Consider the following 27,327-nt stretch of genomic DNA (forward strand, 5'->3'; position numbering starts at 1 on the left):
TGCTTTCTAAACCAGCTTTGATAGCTTTTGCATCTGGATCATGAACAGCTCTGAGTCACGTACCTCTGCACAGCTCAGGAACAGCACAATGAGTGTGGACATTCTGATAGGAAAAAAAAGGAGAAGGTGCAAAACCATTTCAGCAACGACCAACCTGTCACCTTTTCTTTGTCAGGGCTCTTTGGGTTATAAATATTATCTTTTTGGGTTGCTTCCCAGTCTGCACCTTATGGTAGTAGCTGTGCTGCATGATACAACTGTGGTCACCAAAGTCCTCAGATGTTTTGTGCTCGTGGCTTGCAGGCTGGGCACTTGAATACCCAACATGCTCCAGACGTGTTTAGATTGTGACAAATTTTTGACCTTTGATATCTGTTGATAGGGCAACAAATTCCATACATCGTGGAACCCCTCCTCCCCCCCCCCCGCCTTTGTATTCAGGCCTGAATTTTTCACTGCCTTTTGATTTCATTTCCCACTCCCTTGGTTTCATGCTTTAAGACAGATGGGAAATTTCTGTTTATTATGTTTTCTTCATGCTTTCTTCAAGTTTTTCAAGCATCAGTTCACTCCCTCTGACCATCTCTTAATTTCACCTCATGGTTTGGGAAGCAATAGCCCCCTTTAGTTCTCCTTTTTTTTTTTTTTTTTTTTTTTTTTAGCATTTTGTATCCCTTACTGTTGATTGTAGCTGGATGTGGAGCAATTCCTAGTTGTTGCAAGACTTAGATTATAAATGTGTTGTTCTCCTTGGAGGAAATGAATTCATTTCTGATGCTGAATGCAGAAGTGAAAATCTCATGCATCATCTTTTTTCTCACTCATCCTGGAAACTGCAGAGACAGTAGAGAGAAATCACACGTGTTCAATGTCAGTTCATTATTCTGCACTGCGTCCTTGTATACTGGCATAAGCAGTTCTTTCAGTGTTTGCACTCTGGTCAGCTGTAGGCAGGCAGTGCTTCTCTTTAATACTGCTTAGCTGTCTGTTTGCTATATTTCCTTTAATTTTCACACGTGAAGATGTTGGAAATTCTGTCATGTTCTGCCCCAAATTTGGGGGAAATTCTGCCATTCTTCCCCAAATTTTACAAGCTTATACTCCTCAAATAATGTCATATTGAATTCAGTAGAGACTTGGGCTCTCATTCTGCATGCATTTCAACATCAGGACCCACATTTTTATTTTTCTTCTACTTGAACATTGCAAATTACGTTTTGTGTCACAGCATTCAGATCAGTCTGAGCATTTTAAGCTCTCAAAAATGCCTTGCAAGCAAGAAAAAATCAAGGAGCCAGCTCCTTGCTTAGCCACACCTTTCTAAATATTGAATGCAGTTATGAAGTGCACACATAAGTATTTTTTTCCCTAGTGAGAGGTGAGATGAAGTCACTGACCCCCTTCTCCCCTGAGCTTCAGCTGAGGCCGAGTCCATCTTATGCAACCTTGCTGACCGGGCTGCGTTAGCAAGCTCGCCGATGCAGCTATGGCAACAAAACTCCACTCCGTCACTTTGGGTTACGTCGCTTGAGAAGCCCTTGTGCTTGTGCCAGCAGAACAACTCCCTCCGCTGACACGTGGTGTGCATCCCCACGGGTGTCCTGTCACTGCGCCGGCCTGGCCGGAACAGCAGAGGAGCTTCTAGAAGCAAAATCAACAGGCAGTCGTATTTGTGTGGGTGCTTGAGAGGAGAGCAATCAGTAATTTCTCGCCTGATAGGGTTAAATGTGGAGCTGCTGGACACTGCGAAACCTGAGTGTGTGCTTTTGGCTCGTTGCTCAATTCCTTTCGCTGAGTTTTGTGTTTGGGAACTCAGAGCACGGCCAAAGCTCTGCGCTCCTCTCCAGCAAACCTGCACTGCTCCTCCTCCCAGCAGAGCAGGTTTCAGTGGGCTGGGGCTGGGAAGAGTAAGGCTGTGCATTTTTCCTGGACTTAACAGTGCCAAAAATAGGAATCTGTGGACGTTACTGCACTAGAAAGTTTTGTAGATCCTGGTGATGTTGATGGTTTGTTCGGTTGTTGATAACTCTTGACTCGCTGTCAGGGGTCCTTGTTGTAAGTGTGTCTCAAAAAGTTGGGTTTTTACCCACAGAAGTGATATAACTGATGCTGGCAAAAGAACTGAGACCTGTGCTTCCATCAAGGAGCCAGGTGGACAGCAAACCCTTGGCAGTGCCATTTGTCAGCATCAAACCCTTCCCTGCCCACCCCATACCTCAGGGTGCTGAGAAACAAGCCTGGCTGAGATGGCTGCGGGGAGTCTGTGGTGATCCATGGATGTGGTGTGTAAATGCTGCGATTCACCTTCCCATAGCGTGTTGTCCAGCAGCCAAGCACCGTGATGAATGATCTGTCACTCCCAGCTGCTGGATCAGGATGGAGAGATGCAGATGTTGTCATCCCCAGGGGTCTGAGAATACCCTGTGTGTTGCTGACTCGTGTCTTACAGCACAAAAATATCGAAATTTCTTCTCCAGAGTTAACCTTTCCCCAGCCACTGTCAGACAGGGCTGTGGTCCCACCATCAGGAAGGACAACGGGCTGTCGGTGGGATGCATAAAGGTCTCTCTGTGGAGCTGTGGTCCTGCTTCTGTGAGGCACAGTGCTCTTGGCAAGGCTGCAGGGAGTGATGCCTGCCTTCATCAACCTCCTCTGCTGCAGGATGCTGCTGGAGGGGCCACACGTGGACAGGAGACATGGCAGGTCATTCCTTCTGCTGAGAAAAGCAATTTTGTCCACTCTTACTCAGGGATGATAATTTGGCAGTTCATGCAAGAGTCATCCAAACAGGCCTGGAGTTCCCTGGGGTAGCTGATTTTGGATACCAAGTAGGTCCTAAGACACTGTTTCAGAAGAGCCCTGTAGAGAATGGGATATGGCAGTGTCTTACACTTCAGAAATAGGAAATTTTAATTTGTCTCTAAAAATAACTTAGTTTTAATTTGAAGTATAAACTGTAGCAGATTTTTAATTGCAAGGTGTTAATCTCTGGTATGAGAGTTTTTCTCTTTGAATGGCCTTATACATGTTTTGTTTCATCTTCATCTCAACCGTATGTTTGTTAAATGAAAACCTGATGTTGGTTTGCTATAATTCCTTCATCTTCAAGTGCTCTGTGGGGACCCTGCATCCATCAAAGGAGGGCACAGACTTCGTTGTGGTACTTAGAGATGAAGGAATTTTTGGAGGTAGCTTTTAAGGATGTCTCCCAAGTTCTGCAGAAAAACAGTCACTGCTGTATTGAAGATTAGCAACTGAAACTTAAGAGAGTAAATTTAACGTACATATGGACAGCAAGGATCTTCCCCCACAGCTGCTGTTTTTTTATGCACAATTTTCATCGTGTTCTGCAGGCTAGCAAAGGTCCAAGAAATTATATTGGTAGATCACAAAATCATAGTTATTTCTCCTGGGCTGTGAGTCCTTCTAAAGACAACCAAACTGATAACTGGAAAAATGCTAGGAAAAAAGAAATAAAGGGAACTTTTTATTCCACTTGTGCTTTGGAACAAATGCTCTGGTGTAGTTACTGCTGCGTATACGCCTGTCCTGAAATGAGAGCTTACATCTGAGCTCTTGTGGAAAAGGTTGTGCTTTGAGGACTTTAATCCCAATTCATATTTGGCCACTGCAGCCAGAAGTTGAACTGGGGATGGAAGGGAGGGAGCAACAGATGGACAGATGTGGGGAATAAATCTATGGCCTGAGAGTGATGGGAAAAAATAGCAAAGGAGAGCAGCTTTTTAGCCAAAATTCTGCAGTTGAAGAAACTGAGGCCAGGAGGTACATGATGTTTTGTCTTGGGTCACGCACACATTGTGGCAGAGCTGAAGAGGAGCCTGGATAAGTGGAGTTCTGGTGCAAGCATTATTCATTAGATAATTTTTCCCAAGCTAGTTACAGTAACAAGCAACTTGAAGTGTGAATAAACTGATAAACCACAGTACACTCAGTGGTATTTTTTGGTTATTTACTGAGGTCTATTAAGGAAAAACAGCTAGCATTGCTAATGAGTAATTTTGTACAAATTTTTGGATTAGCAGAACTTTTTAGGAAGAATTTCACAGCAACATCAGCTGTGCAGCTGCTGACCATCACATGCAGAACAGCGTACACCAGGCTTTCAGGAAAACGTGTAGAGCAGAGCGATGGCATATGCCCAGTTTAGGTTTATGCAGACTTAAAGCTCTAGGTGATTTTTTGGGGGGAAAAAACCCACATGTAGAGCTCCTCTTTTATAATCTGCACTCATCACAGCAACTGTTATTGTTGCCTGGGTGCTCAGTGCTGCAGAAAGGACCTGTCCTGAGCAGGCAAAGCTGGGGCTAATGGACCCTGCATCCCATTAAGCAGCTGTCAGGAGCAGGCGGCTGATGAATGGTGCTGGCTCTCGTTACCATTGCATGCATCGCCGTCTCTCCCTCCTGAATCACTCAGGAAAAGCTCACACTTGCTCAAGAAATACTCATTCTTCTACAGTTGGCAGGATTTCCAAATAAGTATATTTTTTCAGTGCCTATAGTTTAGCAGGGACCTTTGAAAGTCCTGTTGTTCTGCGAGCCTGCCGTGTTCTGGTTGCTCCACAGAGACCTGAGATGCAAAAACAAATACAAAATTCATAACACAGAGTTATTGCTTATTATCGGGAGTTTTGTTCCAGCGGGTGGGATGTGTTCTGCTTTGAATACAGAAGGCTTTATCCTCCATACTTCATGGGGATTGCTGAGGGAAACTGTTCTGGTTGCTCACTGTTGTCTGTCAGCACAGCAGAGATGGAAAGGGTTTATGGGTTGACAGTCTTCCAAAAGAGTATTTTTACTGTCAAAAGCATCAGCTGGTCAAAATTGGGAAAGGTTTGCCAGGAGCACATCATCTCCTAGGTTTGAAGTGAGGTGCGTTTGCTTTTCAGAACAAATCAGAGATTTCCATTTCCAACTCTACCATTTTCAAAATTCTTCTACACATGCATGCAATGGGTGGTTTTGGTGTGATGCTATTTGAAGCCTCAAATTCTGAATTCAGCATACAGCTTGATTGGCCTGGGGTGAATGCTGTCAGAATTTCAGTTCCTGAGATTTTGGAAAAAGCTTTTTGTCATGGCAATGGAAAATCACCCTCCACCTTCTGGGTGTAGGTGCGACATTTCTAGAAAGATTTATTGACTATGGGGATTCTGAAATCTGTTCCTTTAGAACACTTTCTACTTAAAAACAACTTGAAAAGCTCACTCTTCTGAGGTTCAGTTAAGTAATAAAACCAAGCCAAGCCTCAGTCTTGAGCATCATTGCATGATTGATGTTGAATACCATTGATCGTGACATACCTTGATTTTATTTTTTATTTTTAGCAAAAATTTCATTGTGGGATGTCCCAAAGCTATCTAGTTCCTTGAAATAATATATGAAGGGTTTGTGCTAATTTTGGATAAGACACATTGGATAGTTGGAAGAATATACTTATTTTTTAAAGTTTGCACTCAACAGTAAAAGCAGAAGGAGCAATAAAAATGAATTGGATTGGTATAAATGTGCACATTATTAGTGCAACTGAAGAGATTTTTCTTTTTTTTTCTTTTTTTTCTTTTTTTCTTTTTTCTTTTTTTCTTTTTTTTCTTTTTTTTTCTTTTTTTCTTTTTTTTTTCTTTTTTTTTTCCTTTTTTTTTTTTTCCTCCAACTCTATCATCATAACATCTTACAATGGAGAAGTAAAAATGCAGCTTGGAGTGGTGATACTTTTTCCAACACATGGAGTAACACACATTTTCAATATCACTCTTCTGAGAGTGAGTCACAAGTTGTTACTTAAAAGCATATGATAAAGATTATGATTTTTATGAGCAGAGCAGTTCTACTTTCTTCCAGATGCGCTAAAATAATTTCTCCAGAAGACTTTTCTAGGTAATACAGTTGCAGATCCATCTTGGCAGAGATAACCTCTTACAGAAGAGCAAGGATCGGAGTTGTCTGGCAGAAAATAAATTGCTTGCTCTTTTTCCCCAGCGTGAATCTGGGGACAGACCCTCATTTTTACTGTAAAGCGCCATGGCTCTGCTGACGTGGGAGTGGTGATTTATGCTCGCTGGAGACCCCTCTGTTAGCCTTTATAGCACCAGCCATTAATATTGTTAGATACGAAAGGGGAGAGCCCAGTCAAGCAGGAAAGGGAGTTATACTGCTTTTTCCATGTAATTAAATGAATGTATTGTACCACCATTTTCTTTCAGTAATTTCATGTACACTTAAATGCTGTCGTAGTAGTTTCCTGAAGTTGATGTTGCTATCTCATATGATGCTTTAACAGCAAGTCAGAAAAAGGAAAGCAATAAAAAACAATGTGTAGCATGCCATACATCTTCACTAGGCATGGTCTGCAACATGGCTAGGCTACCTCAGAGAGAAAGCAGGTAAAAATTAGAATTGTTTTTTATTGCAGTTTAAAGAAACATAGGGTCAAAAGTGATTATTCTTTCCAAAAAGTACCAACCCTGCTATCTGTAAAGCAATTTTAAAGATTGCTGCACCTAAAATTGTAAAATGTCATGCAGTTCCCTGTGATTGAAGTTGTGCAGATGTTCCAGTCCTGTTTTCTTCTGCATCAGAAAAAAATGATGGCATATTAATGGAAGAGCAGTTTGTTTTGCTAAATGACGCGTCACTTTCTTTGAAACCCTTTAGCCTTATGATTTTTTTTTTTACTTGCACCCAATATCATTGTAACATCTAACTGTGCTTCTTTGTAGGAGGAATACAGAGCAGAAGGGATTAGCTGGCACAACATCGACTACATAGACAACTCTGGCTGCATAAACCTTATCAGCAAGAAGCCGACAGGCCTGCTCCATCTGCTGGATGAGGAAAGCAAGTAAGTGGGAGCCAGGAGGGATGCTGAACCTGCCCCCAAGTCAGGGGTGATATTGCCCTGCACGGAGTCCCACACAAGAAGGGCAAAGAAATGCTGTGCCTTAGGAGAGGGGAAACATCCAAAAGTGGTGTTTCTGCTAATGGTGTTTGATCTTCACCTAGAAAGAGTTTATCCTCGAGTCGTATGTCCTCATGTGATTTTTCTCAGAAGGATGCTTTTAGCCATCTGGGCTGATTTATCCTCTTAGGTCTCTTGTTTCCAGAGTGGTAACACAAAACAGTGAAGAATCATCAAGCCAAGTTAAGTCCCTGACAAAATCATAATTAAAATTATATTTCAATAATTTCCTCTGTTAGAGGGAAGGACAAAGACTGCCTTTGCTTTGCTTCTATCTCCCTCTCTTGGGGGGGTAACAACATGAAAATGTTTGAAGTTAAACAGAGTGAATGGAGAATCCAAGCGTATGCACTAAAGCTGTATGGATGTTGCTATTCAGCTATAAGGTGGCTTCGTCAATTCAATTCTAAATTTAAGCCTGAGTGAACCAAGGGCACTTTTACATAGGGATCGCCCTTCTGTAGGGTTTGATGCACATCAAGGATGTGTCTGAGAATCACATACTCAGGTGTTGTGAAATGCCCCCCCCCGCCATGTTGCAGGTTTACGTGACGTTTGAGGATGAAGAATTGGCTTGCTGTCACCAGGAGGCTGGGCTCACACTCTCTTTTTTCCTTCCTCTTTCCTATGCCAGGGTCAGTTGGCTAACTCCTGTAATTGAAGTTGCATTTGTAGGTAAAATGGATCAGGATTTCCTTGACATGTGAATTCCCTGTAGATCTAGGACTTAGCGTTCAAAGTCTCAAAACCAATGACAGAAACATTGAACTTCACATACATGCAGCTACCTCAAAGAATTTACATGCAATGGGAGAGTAGATTGCAGTATCACTCAATAAATATATACCTATTTATACTTTTATAAGTGATTTCAGACCACTACTAAGTCAATTAAGAGTTCTTCAGACACCATGTATATCTTGTATTTGTATATAACCATTGACAGCATACAAAATAGCACTCAGTGTGTGTTTAGCATCTGCAAGCACTGAAGTGGAGGCTTGGAATATTTTTATTTAATATTTGTGGTCAAGGAAGAAGTGAAGTTCTTTCATTGTGTTTACAGCTGTCCTCTTTAATTCTTTCCAGCTTTCCTCAAGCTACCAACCAGACTCTGCTGGACAAGTTTAAGCGTCAACACGAAGGCAACTCCTACATTGAATTTCCAGCGGTGATGGAGCCAGCTTTCATCATCAAACACTATGCAGGCAAAGTCAAGTATGGAGTGAAGGTCTGTCACCCAGCTGTTCCCCAGTGGTTGCTTTCATTTAAAGCATCTTGTTATGGGATGGAGAGCACCAAAGGCTCTGTAAAGATGTTTTGAAGAGTACTTGGCTAGAGAAAAGAAGCAAGCTTTGGGAAAGAAGTGTTTGGTGAAAAGCTTGGCTAAAATATGCAAGGAGAAGGTGGTGGCGGGGATTGTGTCTTCCTGTTCTCTTCCATGTTGCAAACTCTTGGTATTTTGGAGAAGAATTAAGGACATACACTCAGGCTGATGCTACACCCCAGCAATGCATTGAAATTTGGTATTTGGTAGCATTTTGGGGCTTGGTTCATCTAGAGAACCTAATGTCTTTTACTGTTTCATCATTAGCCTTAGAGCATAGAGGTTATGTGATGTATCTTATTTAATATTTTTGAGATTATGAGATGCATTACCTGCATCTCAGTAATGCAGGTAATTTTAAAATCCCATGTTTTCAAAGTTGACCCCATTTACCTGCATGCCAACTGAGTTATTAGCAGAAGGATTTTTGGTGGGAAGATGAACTTGTATAAGAAACTGCATTAGTATTTACAACTGCAAATCTGTAATCATGCTTCCGGTGCAGTAATTACACATGAGAAACTTAAGCATCATCTCTGAGATGCTTCAGGTTGTTCCAAGTGCCTTGGAATAAAACATTTATTCTCTGGAGATAAAGAAGTGTCTGATACGGAGGCAGAAAAAAAGATAAAAGCATGACTCAGTAGTCCTGCTCCTTAGTGTGTCTTGCAGATATTCTTTATTTCACTCCTTTCTCCTCTTTGTTTCTCTTTCTCCCTAGGATTTCCGTGAGAAAAACACAGATCATATGCGTCCAGACATTGTAGCTCTCCTGCGAAGCAGCAAAAATGCCTTTATCTGCGGAATGATAGGGATTGACCCTGTGGCTGTGTTCCGATGGGCAGTCCTCCGGGCATTTTTCAGGGCAATGGTTGCTTTTAGGGAGGCTGGGAAACGATACATTGAGAAGAAAACTGGTAAGTGTGCCAATTTCCTGACTCTAGTGTATGTTTTCCACCAGCAGCATGGATCTAATATGTTCCTACAATATTTTAAATTGCCAGACTGACTTACTAGGAGTTAAAAATGACTACCAGAAATGTTTATATAGCTGATATCCAAAAGTTATGTTTACAGTTGTGTTTGCAGTAGGATTTTAGCACTCTAAGAAAAGCTATTAATTTTACTGCTGCTCCAACTTTTCCTTTTTTTGTAGGATGCATGCATAGGAAATCCAGAAAGATTCAAACAGAAGCATAAAAATTATTCAGCAAATAAAGCAAATTCTTTTTAGTTAGGAGTTCTTTAGCTGTTAAGGTTACATCTGGGAGAAAATGGGACGTAATTCTTCTTTAGACTTTTTCAAGCTGTTCACCCTTTGAGCTGAAAGAGAGCGTGTCTCTTGTCTAGCAAAATTCATTGCTTCGCAGTCATGCAGAACCACCTATCCGTCCTCATGCAGAACATGGGGGCATTAAATTAAAGGAAAGTAATGGTGCATCATCATGCTGTGGCAGGCAATACTTGGCTGTGCTTTTAGAACATTTCTCTGCATTAAAGCAATTTTGGAAAGACGGGTACAAGCTATTACTATTAATTTCCGCGCACAAGAGGGCTTGAAATTCATGATGAAATTAGAACATCAGCAGGGAAAGCGTCAGCTGAGTTAAAATTAAGCACAGAGCTGCCCCATTCATTTTCAGTTTGAGATGCAGTGAGGTGTGCGTCAGGAGAGCCAAGGGACAAGAATCATAGATAGGGAAGCTGTGCAAGCAGGAAGAATAATTTTCTTGTTTGGGGAGAATAATACCAGCCTCTTGGTCAAATACCAAGAACAGCAGGAGACAAAACCGGCTTTCAGCTATTGAAGCTCTCCCCCAAACCACTCAGGAGGGGAATGAGAAAGGACATTTCTCATGAACCTGTGTCTGCCTGGCACATCAAGGCAGCACTTGGACATCGGTGTTTTGCCATGCCAAAAGGAGGGTGGCAGGGACGTTTCATACCGCAGCCTCCCTGTGCATTGGAGCTTTCTTGAAGCTTCTCATTGGCACTGGAGAAAGGCCGCTTAAATGAGTTGGCTCTGAAAATCTCAATTTGCATTTTCCTAGCATCACCTCTTAATCTTTCACAAATCCCAGGCTGAGCTACAGCAAGCTGTTTGAGGAAATAAAAAAAAAAAAAAATATATATATATATATATATATATATATATATGTTCAGGCTCTGAAAGTAAGAGCTCTTCCCCTGCTGGTTTCAAGCTCTGCTTTGCTTTCTCTGCCTCTTGCTGTGCTCGTCTCCATAGCCAGCTTTCTGCCTTCCCAGCCTTGAGTTTGTGGCAGTGACTTGCTTATATCTATATAGATCAATGTATAGATATAAATCAGAGTCCAGGAGGTTTTTGGACAATTTTGGAAAATTCAGTTCTTGCACCACCTTCTTTTTCCAACTAACCAGTACCCGGTAATGGCTGAGACAATTTCAAGCTTTTTCTGGCACACAGTGCTGCTATTTTATCTGTCTTAGATCATTTGGACCACTTTCAAGTGTCATTGCCCCACTTTTTACTTCAAAGCCTCTATTTTTTCAAAGTTAAAAAGGCAGAAAAAAAAAAAAAACAAAAAAAAACAAGAATCCTCAAAATGATGGATAGATTAGGTTCACATTAAACTTCCTGATAATCCTCCAACAATTTGTATGCTGAATTTCTGCCCACTTGCAGGATGTTACTGAATAATTCCCGAATTGGGAAAGTGTCATGGAAATTCACCATTCTATAGACAGAAGTAATGGGAAGACTTTACCTAAAGCTAATTCCTGTGATGAGGTAAACCTTAATCTGTCAGAGATCATCTCTTGCTTCCCCTCCAAGCAATGGCTGAGCAGGGGCAGTGACAGTGCCTGGGTCTCTGCAGAGGATGTAGCTGGTACAAAATCCCACCTGTCTTTCAGAAGCATCCCAAATCAAAAGGCTTTCAAGGAGATGTAGCTAAGCAGAAGGCTTGGCCAGTATCTAGGACTATTAACCCTCCTACTCCCCAAAATAATGCTGAAAAGCCACAACATGACGTTTTGGACAGGGCACCTATGGCAAAATGCATTTATAAATTATTAAAGAGTCACTTGGCACTAAAATTACCTGGTAATTGTTCTGGAAAATGCAGGCAACTGAAGACAGCATATGTTTTAAGTTTATTTTATTTTTACCAAACCTTACTGGCTTTAATTAGCCTGATTTGAATGCCTGAGTGCCTGTGAATGTGGAGCTTTTGTTGAAATTATGGTGGATTAGCTGAGAAGAACCTCACACAAATAACCTTGTACATTCACGCAAGTGTGGCACGCGTTATAATTTTATGTAATTTGTTAAAAGGCGTGCTGCCCAGCTCTTGGTTTCTGAAGCCCTGTCTGCTGCTGCTACAATCCATCGGGCAGGTCTATCTAATGAACAGAAAAATGTTTGAAGCATGTTGCTTTTTTTCAAGCCTCTTTGTATTCTTTTGTCTTCACCACAAATTGATCTGCACTGCTTCTACCTGTCTGAAGGCCTGTCCGAGTCATGCTTGCAATACCCAGCGGGGATTTTCATGAAAAAAAATCTGTAGCCTGTGCATAAGCAGCTTTTCAAAATTTGCTCTGCTTTCTTTTTCTGTCAGCCTTTCAGTTATCTTCTCTGTGCCAGCAGTGCCAAGCAGTGCTGTGAGATCTGTGCTGTTGCAGGGATGACTGCACTTGCTTCCCGCTGTTGGGGCTCTCCTTTTTCTCTTTCGTGCTCTTAATATTCTCGTAGTGCAGCTTTTAGCGACTGTGTGACTGTCCCTGTTAACTTGGAGGCGAATAGCAGCAAAGCAGCATAACTGCAAGCTTTCTTCTCCCCAAGAGATAGCTCTCACGGTGCTGCCGACACTCTGCAAATGAACCATTCCTCGATCTGGCCAGATGCAATTAGCTGAAGGGTGGACTCTTTCCATAGTTGGATGTTGTTATTATTATTATTTAATTTATCAGGGAGGATTGAGATAGTCCAAAAGAACTATACATTGGAAGTAGATTTGTTTTTAATGAACTTTGATGAAAGGAACATTATCAAGCTTTTTAGGAAAGAAATTTGGCTGATTGACAGTTTTTTGTGGTCTGCTATATCATTGCTATGAATGTATTATGCAAAAAAAAAATACTTTTTCTAGTGAAAACTTAGAAGAGTTGGTGCTGTTCATATAAATCAGGCTATTGGGACTCCGAGCTTTCCCATTTGTTTTTTGCTGGAGTTGGGATGCCATGCAGCCCCATCACCCCGCTGCCTTGTCATGAGGTAGCTGAAGTTAAACTGCAAAAAATGATCGTGGAGGTTCCACTGAGCAGGATGAAGGGGTGTTACTGGAGAAGGACGACCCTTGACAGTGTTCCTCTGTAAAGTTCAGCTCGGTCCTTTCTGATGTTTTAATGCGTTGGTATAAATGCTTCCGTACGTGCTGGCACAAGGTAACTCCTCAGTAACCTCATCACACAGGAGCATGATGTATCTCAGGGAGTTCTGACTGCCTTGATCAATTCATTGAATGCTGACAGAGAGGTGCTGCCTGGTCACAGAGTGGCACCTGTGTAACGTCTCCTCCAACACGGGGCTGGAGCTGGGCCACCAAAGTCCTCCCAGAGATGGTTTCGTCCAGCTGCTGGCCTCAACCCATCACTATTTCTGTCTTCTCCTTAAAAACAGTCCCACCTCAATCCAGTCAATGTCCCTTAAGGAATACTGAATCCTTGTTAATACAAGTAATTTTTTTTTTCCCTTTATTTGTCAATATCCGAGCAAAGCCCAGAACTGGGATGAAATGAGAATTTGAGGTGGCTGTGCCTGGGAGCATCTGTGCAGGAAATTACAGCTAACAGCTGGCAGAGGCACGGAAAGGATTTTGAATAGCAGTTAATAAAAGCAAAGATTTGTGTAATCATTTATTTTATGTCCAAATAATCTTGGAGTAATTATGAAGTTATTGTGCTCTGGCTAATAAAGACCGTACGGCGCTGGGGAGTGCTGGAGTTGGGATGCCATCCAGCCCCATCGCCCCGCTGCCGTGTCATGAGGTAACTGAAGTTAAATTGTGTCCTCGCTGCATGTGGTCCGAACTGCTGCAATTTAGGGAAGCTCTGATCCAGGCGCAAGAAGCGTGTGGCTCTTGAGCTCTCGTGTCCCTCGGGCAGTTGGCAGCGTTGTTCTTCACTCTCTCCTGATTTCTGCTTATGTAATCTTTCTCTTCTCTCCGTTTTTTTGTTTTTATTTTGCTTCCCAAGGGCATGATGATGCAGTGCCATGTGCGGTTTTGAAAAGTGTGGATAGTTTTAGCTTTCTCCATCACCCAGTTCACCAGAGGAGCTTAGAGATTCTGCAGAGATGCAAGGAGGAGAAGTACAGTAAGGCTCCACATCCCGCCCTTCTCTCTGATACCACACTCACATGTCAGGAAATGGAAACCAGGTGCATTCGGCAGAGAAAGGGTGAAAACACCCGAGAAGCCTTCCAGGACAACCTGCTGGTTGCCAAAAGAAATTCTGAGCCCATTGGAAATTATTAGGCAGAGCTTGGAGAGTAAAATCAAACACAAACCCATGCCTTTTTAGACATGGGGTGGTTTTGCTAAGTGCTTTCCCTGTTGCTGACCTAAGTCAGGATGCTGAAGCTCAGGGTATTCTTGTTCTGTTGTTACCACACGTCTGATACTAAGCCCAAAGAGCTGCAGATGCAGTAGGAATATCTCTGCATGTGGCTTGAAGCAGTTGAATTTGACTTCAGACTTGCAGACAGATCTCATTCTGGTTTGATTTGTTTCTTGATTGCACCTCCATTAATTTCATCAGACTCTAAAAATAATGATAGCTTGTGAAAGCACCAACATGGTCTCCAAGGGCTTTTACTTATAGAGCGTTTGGCAGTGTTAAAAAGAATGAGCAGGTAAAAATGCACTTGGTCTCCATTTCTGCCTCCTCACTCCTCTGTCACGTAATAAACTAGTTCTGCATGACAACACGTACACTTCTGCCTGCGCTACTAATTTCCAGGGCTGGACTTGTGTGGTGGGAGGAGAAGGGAGTCTGAGCATAACCTCACGTGCTGTAGAGCTGGCACGGGGCCCATCAGCGGCGTAACGCCGTGCAGGGACGTCCTGCTGCTCATGAGCACGGTGCCACTGCATCACTTGAGAGGCCACTTCCAGCTGCAGACCCTGTAATTACTAGTCGGAGAATAGGAAACGATGTAGTTTTAGGAGTGGCCTCACTGCTTTCAGGGAGTGATGCAAAAACCTACAGATGAACCTTCAGAAGTATGTGTGTGTATATATATGTATGGATGTATTATTTTGTGCTTGCAGCTTTAGATGTATGATTTTGTGCCATTATTATCTTCCATTATTTTGCATACCAAAGCTTACAGAAATGCAGCATTGCTCTATGCAATCAAGGGCAAATTCTCTGCCCAAGTTCCTAACTTTGCCATCAGTGCAACTTAGGCATGAATGCAAAATTTTGTGGTTTGTTTCTGCAGAAATGAGCATGGTAAGTACAGCAGTTGCATGTTAACTCTCCACAAATGTACAATTTCTTGCTAGAAACTTCAGATCAGGTTTCTCTTTTCTGCTTCCTGCAGCACTTAGGGAGCAGAGGAAGAATGCTAATTCTTAATTTAGACTTTTGTCTACCCAGGTTATTTTTCCTGCAACTTCCCACTGTTGCTTTTATTACTACAAGGAAATACAAAGCAATGGAGCAAACATAGCAATAGATTTTCTGAAGTAGCATTGTGCTAAGTGTCCTTACTGAAGGCAATTGTCAATTGAGCAATTTTAATTGCAGGTAAAGATGTGTAGGTTAGCTCAGCAGTATAGGAAGTCTGTTTTTTTTTGTTGTTATTGTTTTTTAATTTGCAGTTTGCTTGGGAATAAAGGGGGGATTCATACAGAGCTACTTTGAAACACAGTCTTAAATTAATGTAAGGCAGGGAAGTCATATGTATATGGCTGTTGAGTTCACTGCTCTAAAACTTTGTTCATTATGGGCTAGTCTAGTAGTCCATGCAGTTTGTGATATAGGTCCCTGAAACGAAAACAAGGCATGGATCCACAAGCAACGTTGCCATGGTTTTGTGAATTGGCCAAGAGCAGTTGACCTGACAAACAAGCAATTCATGTTCTCCTTTGAGAAATCGTTCTTATCTACCCGTGCCCTGCCCCTCCCTAACGCTGGCCATTTCACTGGTGTCTTTGTGTCCTTGTCTTCAAGAACAAGGCCCAGCAGTTAGACATCTCAGTTCAAGACCACATCTGTCCTGGTTGTTGCTCATGAGCAGTGAGCAAACTGGATATTGTCCAAAGCTCTTCCCAGTAAAAACATCCCTTAGGCAAATCAGTATTTCTGAAACTGCAGTTGAGGAAAAGGGAATAGGTTTTGGAGATGGGAATAATTTTTTTCCTGAAATATAAAATTGATCATCCTGCATCTGAGCTGGGTGCAGGGAATGAGTTGCTTCTACTCTCACCATTGTTCCTTGGCATGCAGTGTATTAGTATGTACAACTTATTAACCCATTATAATTTTACATAATTCTGTAAGCCATACTCAGATCATCTGATTAAAATCATCTGATTCATAGGAAACCCTCTCTGTCTCCTAGAGGAGGGGCTACATGAGTATGGCAATTTTTATTTAGCTTTGGCATATATAGAATCATAGAATCATAAAGGTTGGAAGAGACCTCCATGATCATCTGGTCTGACCATTACCCTACTACCAATATCACCATATTACTATGTCCCTAAGGGCCAGGTCCAACCTTTCCTTGAACATCCCCAGGGACGGTGATGCCACCACTTCTCTGGGCAACTCATTCCAGTGCCTGACTACTCTAGGTCTGCTTTTGAGAACCAAGGAGTGGCACATTTTAGTCTTTTTGTTTTATGTCGAAATCAAGTTTCTTTAACCCAGCTTGTACCACTGTGCACCATAACTTTTATTAATCAAAAAGTCACTTAAGGTGCAAAGCTGGCAGAACTACAGTGCAGTTCTAATGCAGCTATTATCTGGAAGTCTGAAAGAACAAATCCCTTTTCCTGATCAATGCCAGGTGCAGATGCAGTGATATTTTGATGCAACCTTGCCTTCATAAGTTTGGTCTGACCTGGTTGGATGATGGCTTGGGATTTTTGTTTTAGGGATTTCTTTGGTGACGAATGAAGGAGGGGACATAGTTTGCTCCAAAAAGGAAAGAAAAATTTTGCAGTACCAGTGAAAACTCGCTGTTTGTGATTACTAGAACTGGTCACCAAACACTGCAAGCAAAGTGAAGTGCTTTAGGTTAAAGGAGCCTTCTGTGCATTAACGGGCAAGCATCCAGGCATGTGTGCTATATATAAAATAGACACAGCCAGACATTAGGTGCTTTCCTGTTGTAAAGGTAACTGCAAAAAATAGTAAGACAGTATTTTAAGGAGGGAAAAAAAATCAGCAAATAGTGGAAAAGTCCTCAAAGAGGAGCAGGACAGATACCTAAACAGTGCCTGAAACTACCCACCTCTAGCAGAATCACTGCTGCTCTGATGGCATTGCAGTTCTCTGGACTTGGGCCCCAGAAACAGAAGTCTGAAGGTTTATTATTGCAGATTTCTGACTATTCTGTCTTTTTTTTCTTTGTACTTGGGTTTCTGTGTTCTAAAGAAGCAATTTGTGCCACAGAAATGTAAGTCTTGAAAGAGGTAAAAGAACGCACCTCTGATGATGAGTAATGTAACAGAAAAAATGGCTTAAATTGCAACAATGGAGATTTCAAAGACAGCTTTAAACTCCAGGCATAGCTAAGCACTAGAATAGATTATCTGGCCTGCTTTTGAAAAATCTTCAGTTAGAGATTGCAAAACCTCCTAAGCAGGAATTGTTTCTGCCTTGGAGCAAAGGAAGCTTTACATGGCCTGTGGCAGCACAGTCCCATTTTTTTTCACTGAGATTTCAAGGATATTTGGACACTTGCACCTTTAGACATAACATTAACCAAGTGTACTGTTAGCTTTTTTCTTTTTTGGTGTTCAGGCTCCATATTATAATGTCTGAGGAGGTGGAAGAGGCCAGCAGGTGTCCCGTTGGAGGGATGCTGTATGCTGAGGTTTGCTGGGAGCTCGGCTTCTCCTTGGGAACCAGGCTGTAAGGAGTGGACTGGGGCTGGCTCCAGTCTCTGCATGCTCACTTCTGTCTTCAGCCTCAGAAAAGATCCTTATGGCAACTCTTAGCTCAGAAACTGGGCTGTATAAAAGAGAAAAATGATAAATCTGGGCAGGGAATATGCTATTGCTTCTTCCTATTCAGCTACAAACTGTTTTGGACTTCTTTTCTGTGTATTTTTTTTCTCCAGTTTTGTCCCACTAGAGAAGTGTCAGGGTAAAGGAATATACAATTTTCTTGTGTTTAAACAAGTGCTACAATGTTTACTGTCTCACAACAGAGATTTCGAGACACTTAAAAATTGCTTGGCTGTTTTCTTGTCAAATCCAAGCTTATTGGGTCTTTAAATATCTGTAGTTTAGTGACTTGAAAGGTGTTTTGTTTTCTACAAAAATTGCCTTCTGTCATCGTAAATGCTTGGTTACAAAACATTTTCATTTTGTGGAAGGTAACAGATGAAACATCTGCTTCTGTAACCATGCACGATGACTTCCTTGGCTATTTCTTATGTATGATGCTCTAAAACTACCCCTGTCAAAGGATATAGCTCAGTAACACCTGCTTATGCAGCACGACTTGCTGTGCGCATCCATACCCGTTTTATCTGCAAGAGGGGAAGAAGCATGCAAGGAAAAATACTACCATTTCCCTGCAGTGATCTGAATACCTGTCTTTCTCCAAGCACCTTATTTATAGCCAGGTGTTTTGCCTGTGTAAGCAACCAGGCTGTCCCATGGGCACTGGGGACCTTGTGTTACTGCTTAGGAGTATTTTGGATGTGCAGGAAATGGGTGGCCAGTCCCCAGCGTCACAGCAGCGCTTCCTTCACCCCTGTTGCTTACGAGCCAGGACAATGTGTCCCTAACACGAGGTGCGTATGTGGGAGGGAAAGCAATAAGCTTGAGCAAACAGTGTTACTCATAAGGATGATGACTCGGGGGCAGAGAGGTACGATGTAGTAGACGAAGGGTATGTCAGCATCCTTGGCACCCTTGTTTGTATGCCCAGCATGTGCCATGACACGTACATACTCCTCCTCGCTGTAGTCAACACTAAGCTATGGCTCTGCTAATTGCATTCTGGTGAAGAGCCAGGTAGAAACTTCTCTCTTGATGTGCTGCTTTAGGTATTACCCGGAAAAGCCCACGAACACCGCTCTCAGATCTCCAGGGAGTCAATACCATCAACGAGAGGACCCAGCGGTAAGTCTCTTGCTTTTACATTGCCACAGCATGAAAATGTTGGATGGGAGAGCGCTATCGTTTTTTTACAAATGACTGTATTAATGTTTCTCCCAGCATGTTTATTAATTTTGTCTTCTCTTCATTCTTGTGCTGCTATGTGGTCATATCAAAATATCTTTATGTGACTTAACAGCAAGCACAGAAAGCAATTTTCCTCAGTCACAAGGCAGAAGTTGTAGGGGTCTGATGTACAAGGTGGTAAGAAACATAAAAAAAAAAAAAAAAAAAAAGGATGTGCCAATATCAAGCAAAAAATAATTAAATAGTTTATTGAGCATCTTGATTGCTCAGGTCTGCCCTCATGGCTGCTCTGAGTTTCATGAGAAGAACAGAACAAGTCCAGAAGATGCTCACCAAACACCATGGTGCTTGCATCTCAGTGTATTGTTTGTTTTGTGTGCATGTGACACAAAATATCCACCAAATATCTTATGAAATCTCTGGTTTAGTTACTTTAATGTCAAATGGCCAAGATAGAAATCACAGAAAAGCAAGAATATCTAGGGGAACAAAAGGGCCTTTTATTGTCTGGCTTTTTTGAACACGTCCTCGGAATTTCCCTGAATTTCTTCCCTTTGAGAGAGGTGGATCAGCATACTGCTGATCATGCATGGCACCCTGCTGAAGGAGCACTGAATATTCTCAAACCACTACAAGTTGGCTTATTTTGTGGCCAAAGAGGATTCTATTTCTGTGAAGTTTTTACCTAAAAGGATCGAGCCATTCAGACACGAACGTCTTGCTGCAGAATAACACCTTTTCTACAGGGAGCAAGGCAGGCTGATAGAGGATGTGTAGCTGTAAAGCTGATACGTGATCCTTTAGGAATTCAGTCCATCTCTGCAAATTTTGTGACACCTCATGGCTTTGTGCAGAAATCCTGCTTTCAAAAACAATCTCATCCTCTGGTGGAAATGAGATTACTACCTTGTCTTTCCTTATGCCAGTCTTTCCCACCTCTCCTTTTGTTTTTCGTGCTGCTACAGCTCTAATCCATTGGGTTACGTAGAGCAAGTGTATGGCAGCATTTGAAGCAGAGAAGGTTGTTGTCTCCAGAAATGATGTTCTCTCTTTCTAGCTTCTCTGGTTGCACAGGTATCCTTAAATGTGATGTAATGTGAAACTTTGTCGCTGTGAAGATCTTGGGTAGATAAGAGGTGTTCTGCAGTTTCTCTAGCTGCAATCTCTCTCACAGCAGTCTGAAGGAGGCTGCTTATTGGAAGAAAGCCTTCAGATGTGATGTTGGTGCTTGGATCACGTCTATGAAGTAAGACAGGGCTTTTCAGGTTGTACAGCTCCAACTTCAGGGCCTGTCAGTGTGGCACTATTTTCATAGCCCAAAACATTTTAATTATCTGGAGCTGTTGATAGCACATCTTGTAAAGGCAGGGGAACTCCTACTGTCCCAGGGAACAAGGAGGATGTATTTGTTTACTCCTCGCTGTGGAGTTCAGTCTGTGGTCAGCTGTATTTATTTGGCTTAAAACAAGCCAGCACAGCCCACAAGTTCCCTTGAACAGTCAAGATCAAGGGTAGCAACTGCTGTGCCTTCCGTGTCTTCCTTCCTTCATTCTCAGCAGTTGTATCCTAACAATAGTCAGGACAGACATTTATTCCTTTGATGGACACGTTTGCAGTGACTGGCAGAAAATGTATTTTTAAGGGCATAACTCCTATGTTCCTCCCGGTGAGGTGGTTCAACAGTGTGGGCCATAATCTTGGCATCCTTGGGCGATGCAGCCTTGGGCATCATGAGTGACCAGTCCCCAATCGTCATCTGTGCCCTTTCCATCTGAAACTGCAAACCAAAGTGTGATGTGTCAAGATACCTTTAAAATCCAGAATGGGCTTTTGGAGATGGCATGTGACTTTAATGCCTTTTATTGTGAATAATTTTGATCTGAAGAGGTGTGAATTGCACTTTGTAAATGTAGGTTTTTTGTTTAAATTGCACTTGTCAGAAAAGACAAAGAGGAGCTAACCACAGAGATAAAGGTAACACTTATAGAAAAGAGATTTACTTTAACAGCCCTGCTGATTGATTATCCCTCATTTCAGAAGTGCAGAGTTGTAGCTTCCCAATACTTCCCAACAGATAAGTTGGTGAGTGATTTACAGAGCTAAATTAAGCAGAGGACTCCTCTTTTAAAGCCATCTCATTATCATGTGGTGGCTGATAAGTCTGCCTTGTACATCCAACCCACAGGATAGCCCCAGGCTCTCGTCTAAAAGCAAATTTCAGGCATGACATCATGCAGGAAGTCACGGGGAGGGCTTAGCGAGCCTTGCTCTCTCTTCTGATCTCCTTGGAAGAAAGTGGCCGTGTGGTTCACACATGCTGGGACGGCAGCGGGAGGAAACCAGGCCTCGGCAGAGCATCGGGGAGCCGGCATGCCTTGGAAGTGCCTCCAACGGCCACCGAGTAATGAAAGCCATGCCATCGCTAACCAGAAACTCTTGGGCTGAATGTTTTTGTGCAGCAGAAGCCTTTTTATGTTCCTTGATGTCTGCATAGCATGCAGGGAAGCAGGTGTTGATCAGTCCACCTTGAAACAGTTGGTTCTGCCCGGTGAGATGATTGCCTTCCCAAGACAGCTGCGCCAGTCACTGTGTGCATGTATTCATCCCAAAGTGTCCATAATAAAGAGGGTTGTTCTCTCCTCTGTTTTTTTTAAACTTCATGGGAGTTCCTAGGGTTTTCTTTTTTTTAGCCTCATTCAGAGTCTGTATAACCATGGCCTGTCTTAAGCTAGAGAGTACGTTATGGTTGGCCAAATTAATGACAGGTTGTAGATCCCAAAAGTGGCCATTGAAGCTTAGGGGAATTGGTCAACTGGTGATGTTTTTCCCCTGCAAGTGGGAGGCTTTGGGGCCTTAGTTGTGAAGGTAAAGAAGGTGGCCTGGAGACATCACTTGGTGATTAAAGCTTCTCACTGGCCTTCCTTGCATCAAATGGGATGCTGAAGAAAAAATAAAAAAGATCCTTGAGTGCTCTGTCAAAGGTTTGCTTTGCTGTGATTCATCCTTTCTTTTAATAGCAGTACATGTCAAAATAAAGATTTAATGGAACTAGGAAAGAATGTTAAAAGGACTGCAGCAAGTTAATAAGGGGATTTGGACTTTAATGTTATATTGCTCCAAGGATCTGGCTATAGGCTTTGAGCTGGCTGAATTAACAACTTTACCTGCTTAATTTCTTCTTTCCATGTGGCACCTGATGATATTTCCCCTTCCTTCAAAACAAGACTTGAAGGCAAATAGCTGCTTCATTGCTAGACCTCAGAAGTGATGCCCGAGGCCTCATTTAAATCACCGTGTCCATCAGCATCTTCATGACCAGAAAACTGAGGCTGCATTACTGGTGTCCTCCGTGTGCTGGGTCTCTTCCTATTCCTGTATCTCTAGTGGTCTTGCAGACCCCACATCTCTCCTTAGACCAGCTTACAGTGTTATTTGATGTGACAGTTTCTGCAAGGCTGGTAGAGAATTACAAAAACAAACAAAGTGTTGCAGCCCAGGGAGAGGCTTTCTGTAACCCCAGGCACTGGAGGGAGGCTCCTCTTGGCCTCTGCAACCCTGGAAGTTATTTTCCTTGACATGAAGCTTTGTCAAGGCTTTCCCTTCCTCCAAGGGGGGAATTTGGTTCCTCTCGCCATCCCCTTCAGTCCTGCTGTGAGCCAGGGCTGCCAGGGTACCCCAGTTCCTGGGTACCAGCATGTCTCAGCTCCACGGCAGAGAGGAATGAACTGGGTGAGTGGGTGGTGTGATGGTTTCATGGTTGGGTACCACTGAGCGGTTCCGGGCCGACCCCTCCATCCTGCTGAGACTGACATCCTCAGCTTGTGGAGAATAATTAGTTTATTGCAAATGCTATTTTCTTTTTCTTTTTATAGTGAAAGGACTGCATGAATTAGAAAAGACAGGGTCAGCAGCAGCAGCATCTAAAGTAGTGAATGCTATTAATGACAGCAAGGCTGATAAGCAGAGGTCATAGTCTTGTATTCTTTGGGCCACCGGAGTATCTGCAGAGCCAAGCATTCTGGCAGAGAGGATGGGAAGTTATCCTGTTGACAGATAGATCCTTTTATGAATACTTGAGTTTTGGAAAGTGCTTAACTAGTCAGTCACTTCACATGCTGCGTCTGGCATCGCGACCTCATCATTTGGGAGTGAACAAATGATGAAAAGAATAAATCAGTGACTGTCATTTTCTATTGTTGTTAATTTTCATGATCTTCCACTTTAGAAGACGGTGGTGGTTATTAAGTGAATGCTCCAAAGCTTTATTCTGTCATAGAATCACCTTTTGTAATATATATTCCTAAACCTGTGCTGACTGCCCTGTTTGGTGTTTCAGGGATGCCTACGCAGTCGGCTGGAATGGCCGGATGGGGATGCGGCACAGCAGGCTCACCAGCCCCAGCTCCTTCCTAGACAAAGATGGGATATTCGTGAACACAACCAACAGCAAGCTGCTGGAAAGGGCCCATGGGATTCTCATGTTAGTACAAAAGGAGTGGATTTTGGCTTTATTTCTAGAGTATAGTGAGTAGTATGGGTAATAAGGGGAATGTAAATAGCCAAAACAACAACAACAAAAAATTGAAGTTTCAAGTGGACTTGGACACTGTTGGGTCAGAGTGACCCTGGTATGTTTTATGCGTCTGATTTATTCATTTCTTATCATCCATTTATAATGACAGACACAGGAAAGTGGTACAGGGAAGCAAGAGAAGGGATGAGTCTTCTTGTCAAACCAGTCTAAAGAGATGACAGCGATGTTATGCAGTAACATTTTTTAACGTGATATCAAAGTTTCCATTACAAATGAGTTGTGGAAATGATGTTGATGAATCATGGTACAGCCTCATCAGAAGTTTCAGAAAACATCACCAGGGTGCCTGGAGGTAACGCGCGGCATGAGAAAGCAGGGTGGTCAGTTGTTCTGCGATGCCGCTCCCTGTTCTACCCAAATTACCAGTCAGCCCATTGTTCCTGATGTAACAGTTTGCTTTAATTGAATGCCTTCCTCTCCAAGCTGTGGAGATAAATTTGGAAAACTAGTTTGCAGCTTACGAAAGGAACCTCATTTCAGTGCAGGTTGTAGGAAGGAGTTTCTAAAGGGGATTTTGAAGGGCTTGTTTCAGAAACTTGTATTTTTCTGAATCTTCTCTTATTGCTTGTACCGTGCCACAGTAAAGAAAAATATATATATATTTCTAAATGGTAGAAGTTGAGCTGTCCTATTGCAATACCACAATGGTAACCATACACGCTCTTCTGCAATTGCACACGTGGATTAATCTGAGCCATTTATTATCTCCCCAGGCGAAATAAGAACTTCAAAGCCAAACCCAGTCTCCCAAAGGTGAGAGAGAAGCAATGTTTTGACCTTGCCAGTCCCCGGGTTAAGGCTGTATGTACAGTGTTGAGATGCTTCTGTGTGTGTAAGGAAGGAAGGTGGCTGTGGCTGCTTTCAGGACCATCATCATCATCTCTGCTGTTTTGCTCTGTTCAGAGTTCTTTAATTTCTGTAAAACCGAAGGATTTCTGATTTCTGCTGGGAGAGGACTGTGTGAGCGCTCGCACCCTCTTTTCTCTGACCTGCTCCGGCTCCTTTTTTCCTCCTCCTGAGGGAGAAGTATGTACATGCTGGGAAAATTTGATAATTAAATCTCTAAAATGAGCAAGTAGGTTATGCAAGATGGCTGGTACCTATAGACAAAGTCGTTGCCATGAGGCCTACCCAGTTTTGTCTGAAAAAAATCTCAAAATTTCCACCCTACCCTACAGCATGACTGCATGCTGTGTGTGACTTAGAGTCCCCATAATCTTTGAACAGCTTGTCTAATTCTCAGGTTCCCTCCACTTTGGCTGCATTTACTGTATTGTAAGACAAGAAAAGCTGAGAAATCTGTTTTAACTGGAAGAATAATGTTTTTTGTGGTCACTGCCTGGCTTCTCATAAGGATTTTATTTGCAGGGGGGTCAGTGTAATGACAGAATGAAGCAGGCTACAGCTTCAAGTGGGACTAATATGTGCCCAAAATTTCTCTCTTGCCCATTACTAAATGATCTCTGGATAAAAAGAGCAGTTCGGCACAAATTGCCGTGGCAGGCTTGGTGCAGCCCAGATCAGAGCATCCTTGTACTAAGACCCATGTAACTTCTACACAGGCAGATATGCTACTTACTCCTTTGATTGACATTGCAGATTGTGCAGTTATGAAATAGTTTTCAGTCCACCTCAGTCTTCTGATAGCCCAAAGCACTGATGCTGGCTGCCTTTTGTTCTCAGTTTTGATTTCTGCCTCCCCAAATGGACCAGAAGGAACAAAATTTAGTTTTATTTTCCTACATGCAGATTGCACTGGGAGAGACACAGAAGCAGTTAGTAAATGAACTCCATTAATAGTGAATGAACTGCGTGTGATAAAGGAACTGTTTCATAGCAGTTACAAGGAAAGAGGTTTTCAGTAGGTTTTGTGGGCTGATGCCTTCATGGTTCTGGCTCACTCAAGTAAACTTCTCCACTAGTTCTTGGACAATGTGCGTTTCAAGCAAGCCCAGTCCTCCCATGGACTTTCTCATACCCCCACACTTATTGAAAGAGGAGATGCTTATGCCCTGCTGGCAAGCACATGGTTTCCATCCATGGTTTCCTGTTCACAGGAATGAAGCCCCCGGGCTTGCTAATTATTGCTGATGGCTCATTTTCTATATGCGCGTGATGAATTATTTGCAGTGGCCGCAATTCAAGACTGTTGTTAACATGCCGTGAAAATAATCAACAAAGGGTCAGCTTTCCAGCAATGTATTTATGTTTGTCTACAACTGCACGTTAGTGGGTTGGAAAGCCAAAATTCACATGGTCAAAGATGCCCTTGGCAAGTCCTCAGAGGCCAAACAGGGCAGGCGTTTTCAGCTGTTCCTTGATCTTGGTGTTTTCCATTAAGATGAAATAGGGTAGGGTGGTTACCCTAAGGAAGCCCTGCAGAGGGTATGAAGGGGGGCATAGCATGGCGGTAAGGTCTAGTTTTATTTATAAAGAACAAACTAAGCCTCTCTCTTCTGCAGCACCTGCTGGATGTGAAATCTCTCAAGCACTTGACCAACCTAACCCTGCACGACCGCATTACAAAATCCCTTCTCCATCTCCATAAGAAGAAGAAACCACCCAGCATCAGTGCCCAGTTCCAGGTAACGCAGCACCCTGTGTGGTTTTGAATAAAAGGCAGATACCTGCTCTGGCTCCCCACAGGAGCACTTGCAGGCACAGTGCGGTCCCATCTTCACCACTATTTGTTTAGGACATTAATTCAGCTCAAGATGGGGTTTGGAGAGGCTGGGATGGAGTGCAGCGCCTTGCATTTGTCTGAATGATGGAAATCAAGAGAAGCAGGTTATGGCGGGTGTCGTGATGAGCAGGGGGGTGATGTGCCAAGACAGCATTGGTGAGACATGAAGATGAGCTGCAGAACAGAATATCATCTGCTGCAGAAGGTGGCTGGGAGAAAGGCAGTCACATCTGTGTAAAATCAGTGGGCAAAGCAGCAGGGAAAGCCTTGTGTTGAGGTGGATTGATTCTGGTCTCCTTCATGTCTGTGATTTTTTTAAGTACCCTCCTAGTGAAATACATGACCAAACACTGATACATGTAGCATGTAGCTCTGTGTGCTTGAATGCCCTCTTCTCTAGTGCCTTGCTCTCAAGGCAATCACATTGTGGTGTTTTCTCTGCTGTATCTAGAAATCTAGTAAAAATCTGCAATGACATTTTAAAGTGTTCTTTTACTTGCATTCAGCATCTGAAATTCAATCTGTTTTCAAGTCAGCCAGAATGTGAATTTTAATAGGTGCGGAAAGGTCAAAATATTGCTGCATTATCTCAAGGCACGCAGAGGAATTCAGAGGAAGGATCAATACAGCATTTGTTGTGTTGGCAGTGCTGTGCGCCAGCCAGCCTTCCCTGGGAATAGCTGCAGCTAAAATAATTCTCAGAAATGTGCATCAGGGCTTGGAAATTGGTACAAGACACATGCACGAGCATGTGGTAATATTAGAAAGCAGCATTTCAGTTAAAAATCATTTTCTAAGGAAGTCTGGCTTGTTTTTTTAATCATTTTTTTTTCTTTTTGAGAAGTGAGTCATTTTTAGAAAGTCTCTATGCATAGATCTGGGTAAGATTAAGTAATTTAATATATATATATATGTATGTATGCATGTATATCTGTGTATATATAATATGCAGAATGCACATCTGTATATATATATATTAAGCTTAGTCTAGTCTAATGGTATGCTGGTTAAAATAAATGTCTGCAGAGTTTAAGTCATACATAATTAATACATACGTGTACATGGGGGAGCTGAAGTGAGGATGTCTTCCTGAAACCCATTCATCGTTCCAAGGAGATGTGGAAAAGCACCAGGGTGCAGGACTGAGATTCCTGTATATTTTCTAGCACATAAAAATTACAGAGCTCTGAACACTGTGAAGATTCCCCCCTTCCCCTGTGCAGCAAAGCAGAGCCTTCAAATAGCAAATATGCATTCTGACGTTCCCCAGCAGTGACTTGACAACGTAGGAGCTGTGCCTACAACACATCCTCTTTTATTTAAATGAATGAAACCA

General features: G+C 42.5%; 1 protein-coding gene across 1 annotated transcript in view; it reads left to right on the forward strand.

Annotated features, from left to right (window-relative positions):
* MYO9A (myosin IXA) overlaps positions 1-27,327 on the forward strand; it is a gene marked incomplete at its 5' end in the record, with an annotated part of 151,817 nt that overhangs the window by 88,412 nt on the left and 36,078 nt on the right. Inside the window, 8 exons of the mRNA XM_084293197.1 lie at positions 6,740-6,861; positions 8,068-8,209; positions 9,027-9,222; positions 13,538-13,657; positions 18,576-18,651; positions 23,051-23,194; positions 24,022-24,061; positions 25,771-25,893. Of these exons, the coding sequence (XP_084149323.1) occupies positions 6,740-6,861; positions 8,068-8,209; positions 9,027-9,222; positions 13,538-13,657; positions 18,576-18,651; positions 23,051-23,194; positions 24,022-24,061; positions 25,771-25,893 (963 nt within the window). The remainder of the gene's footprint in view (positions 1-6,739; positions 6,862-8,067; positions 8,210-9,026; positions 9,223-13,537; positions 13,658-18,575; positions 18,652-23,050; positions 23,195-24,021; positions 24,062-25,770; positions 25,894-27,327) is intronic.

This window comes from Netta rufina, assembly GCF_964035555.1.
Source record: "Netta rufina genome assembly, chromosome: 11".
NCBI lineage: Eukaryota > Metazoa > Chordata > Aves > Anseriformes > Anatidae > Netta > Netta rufina.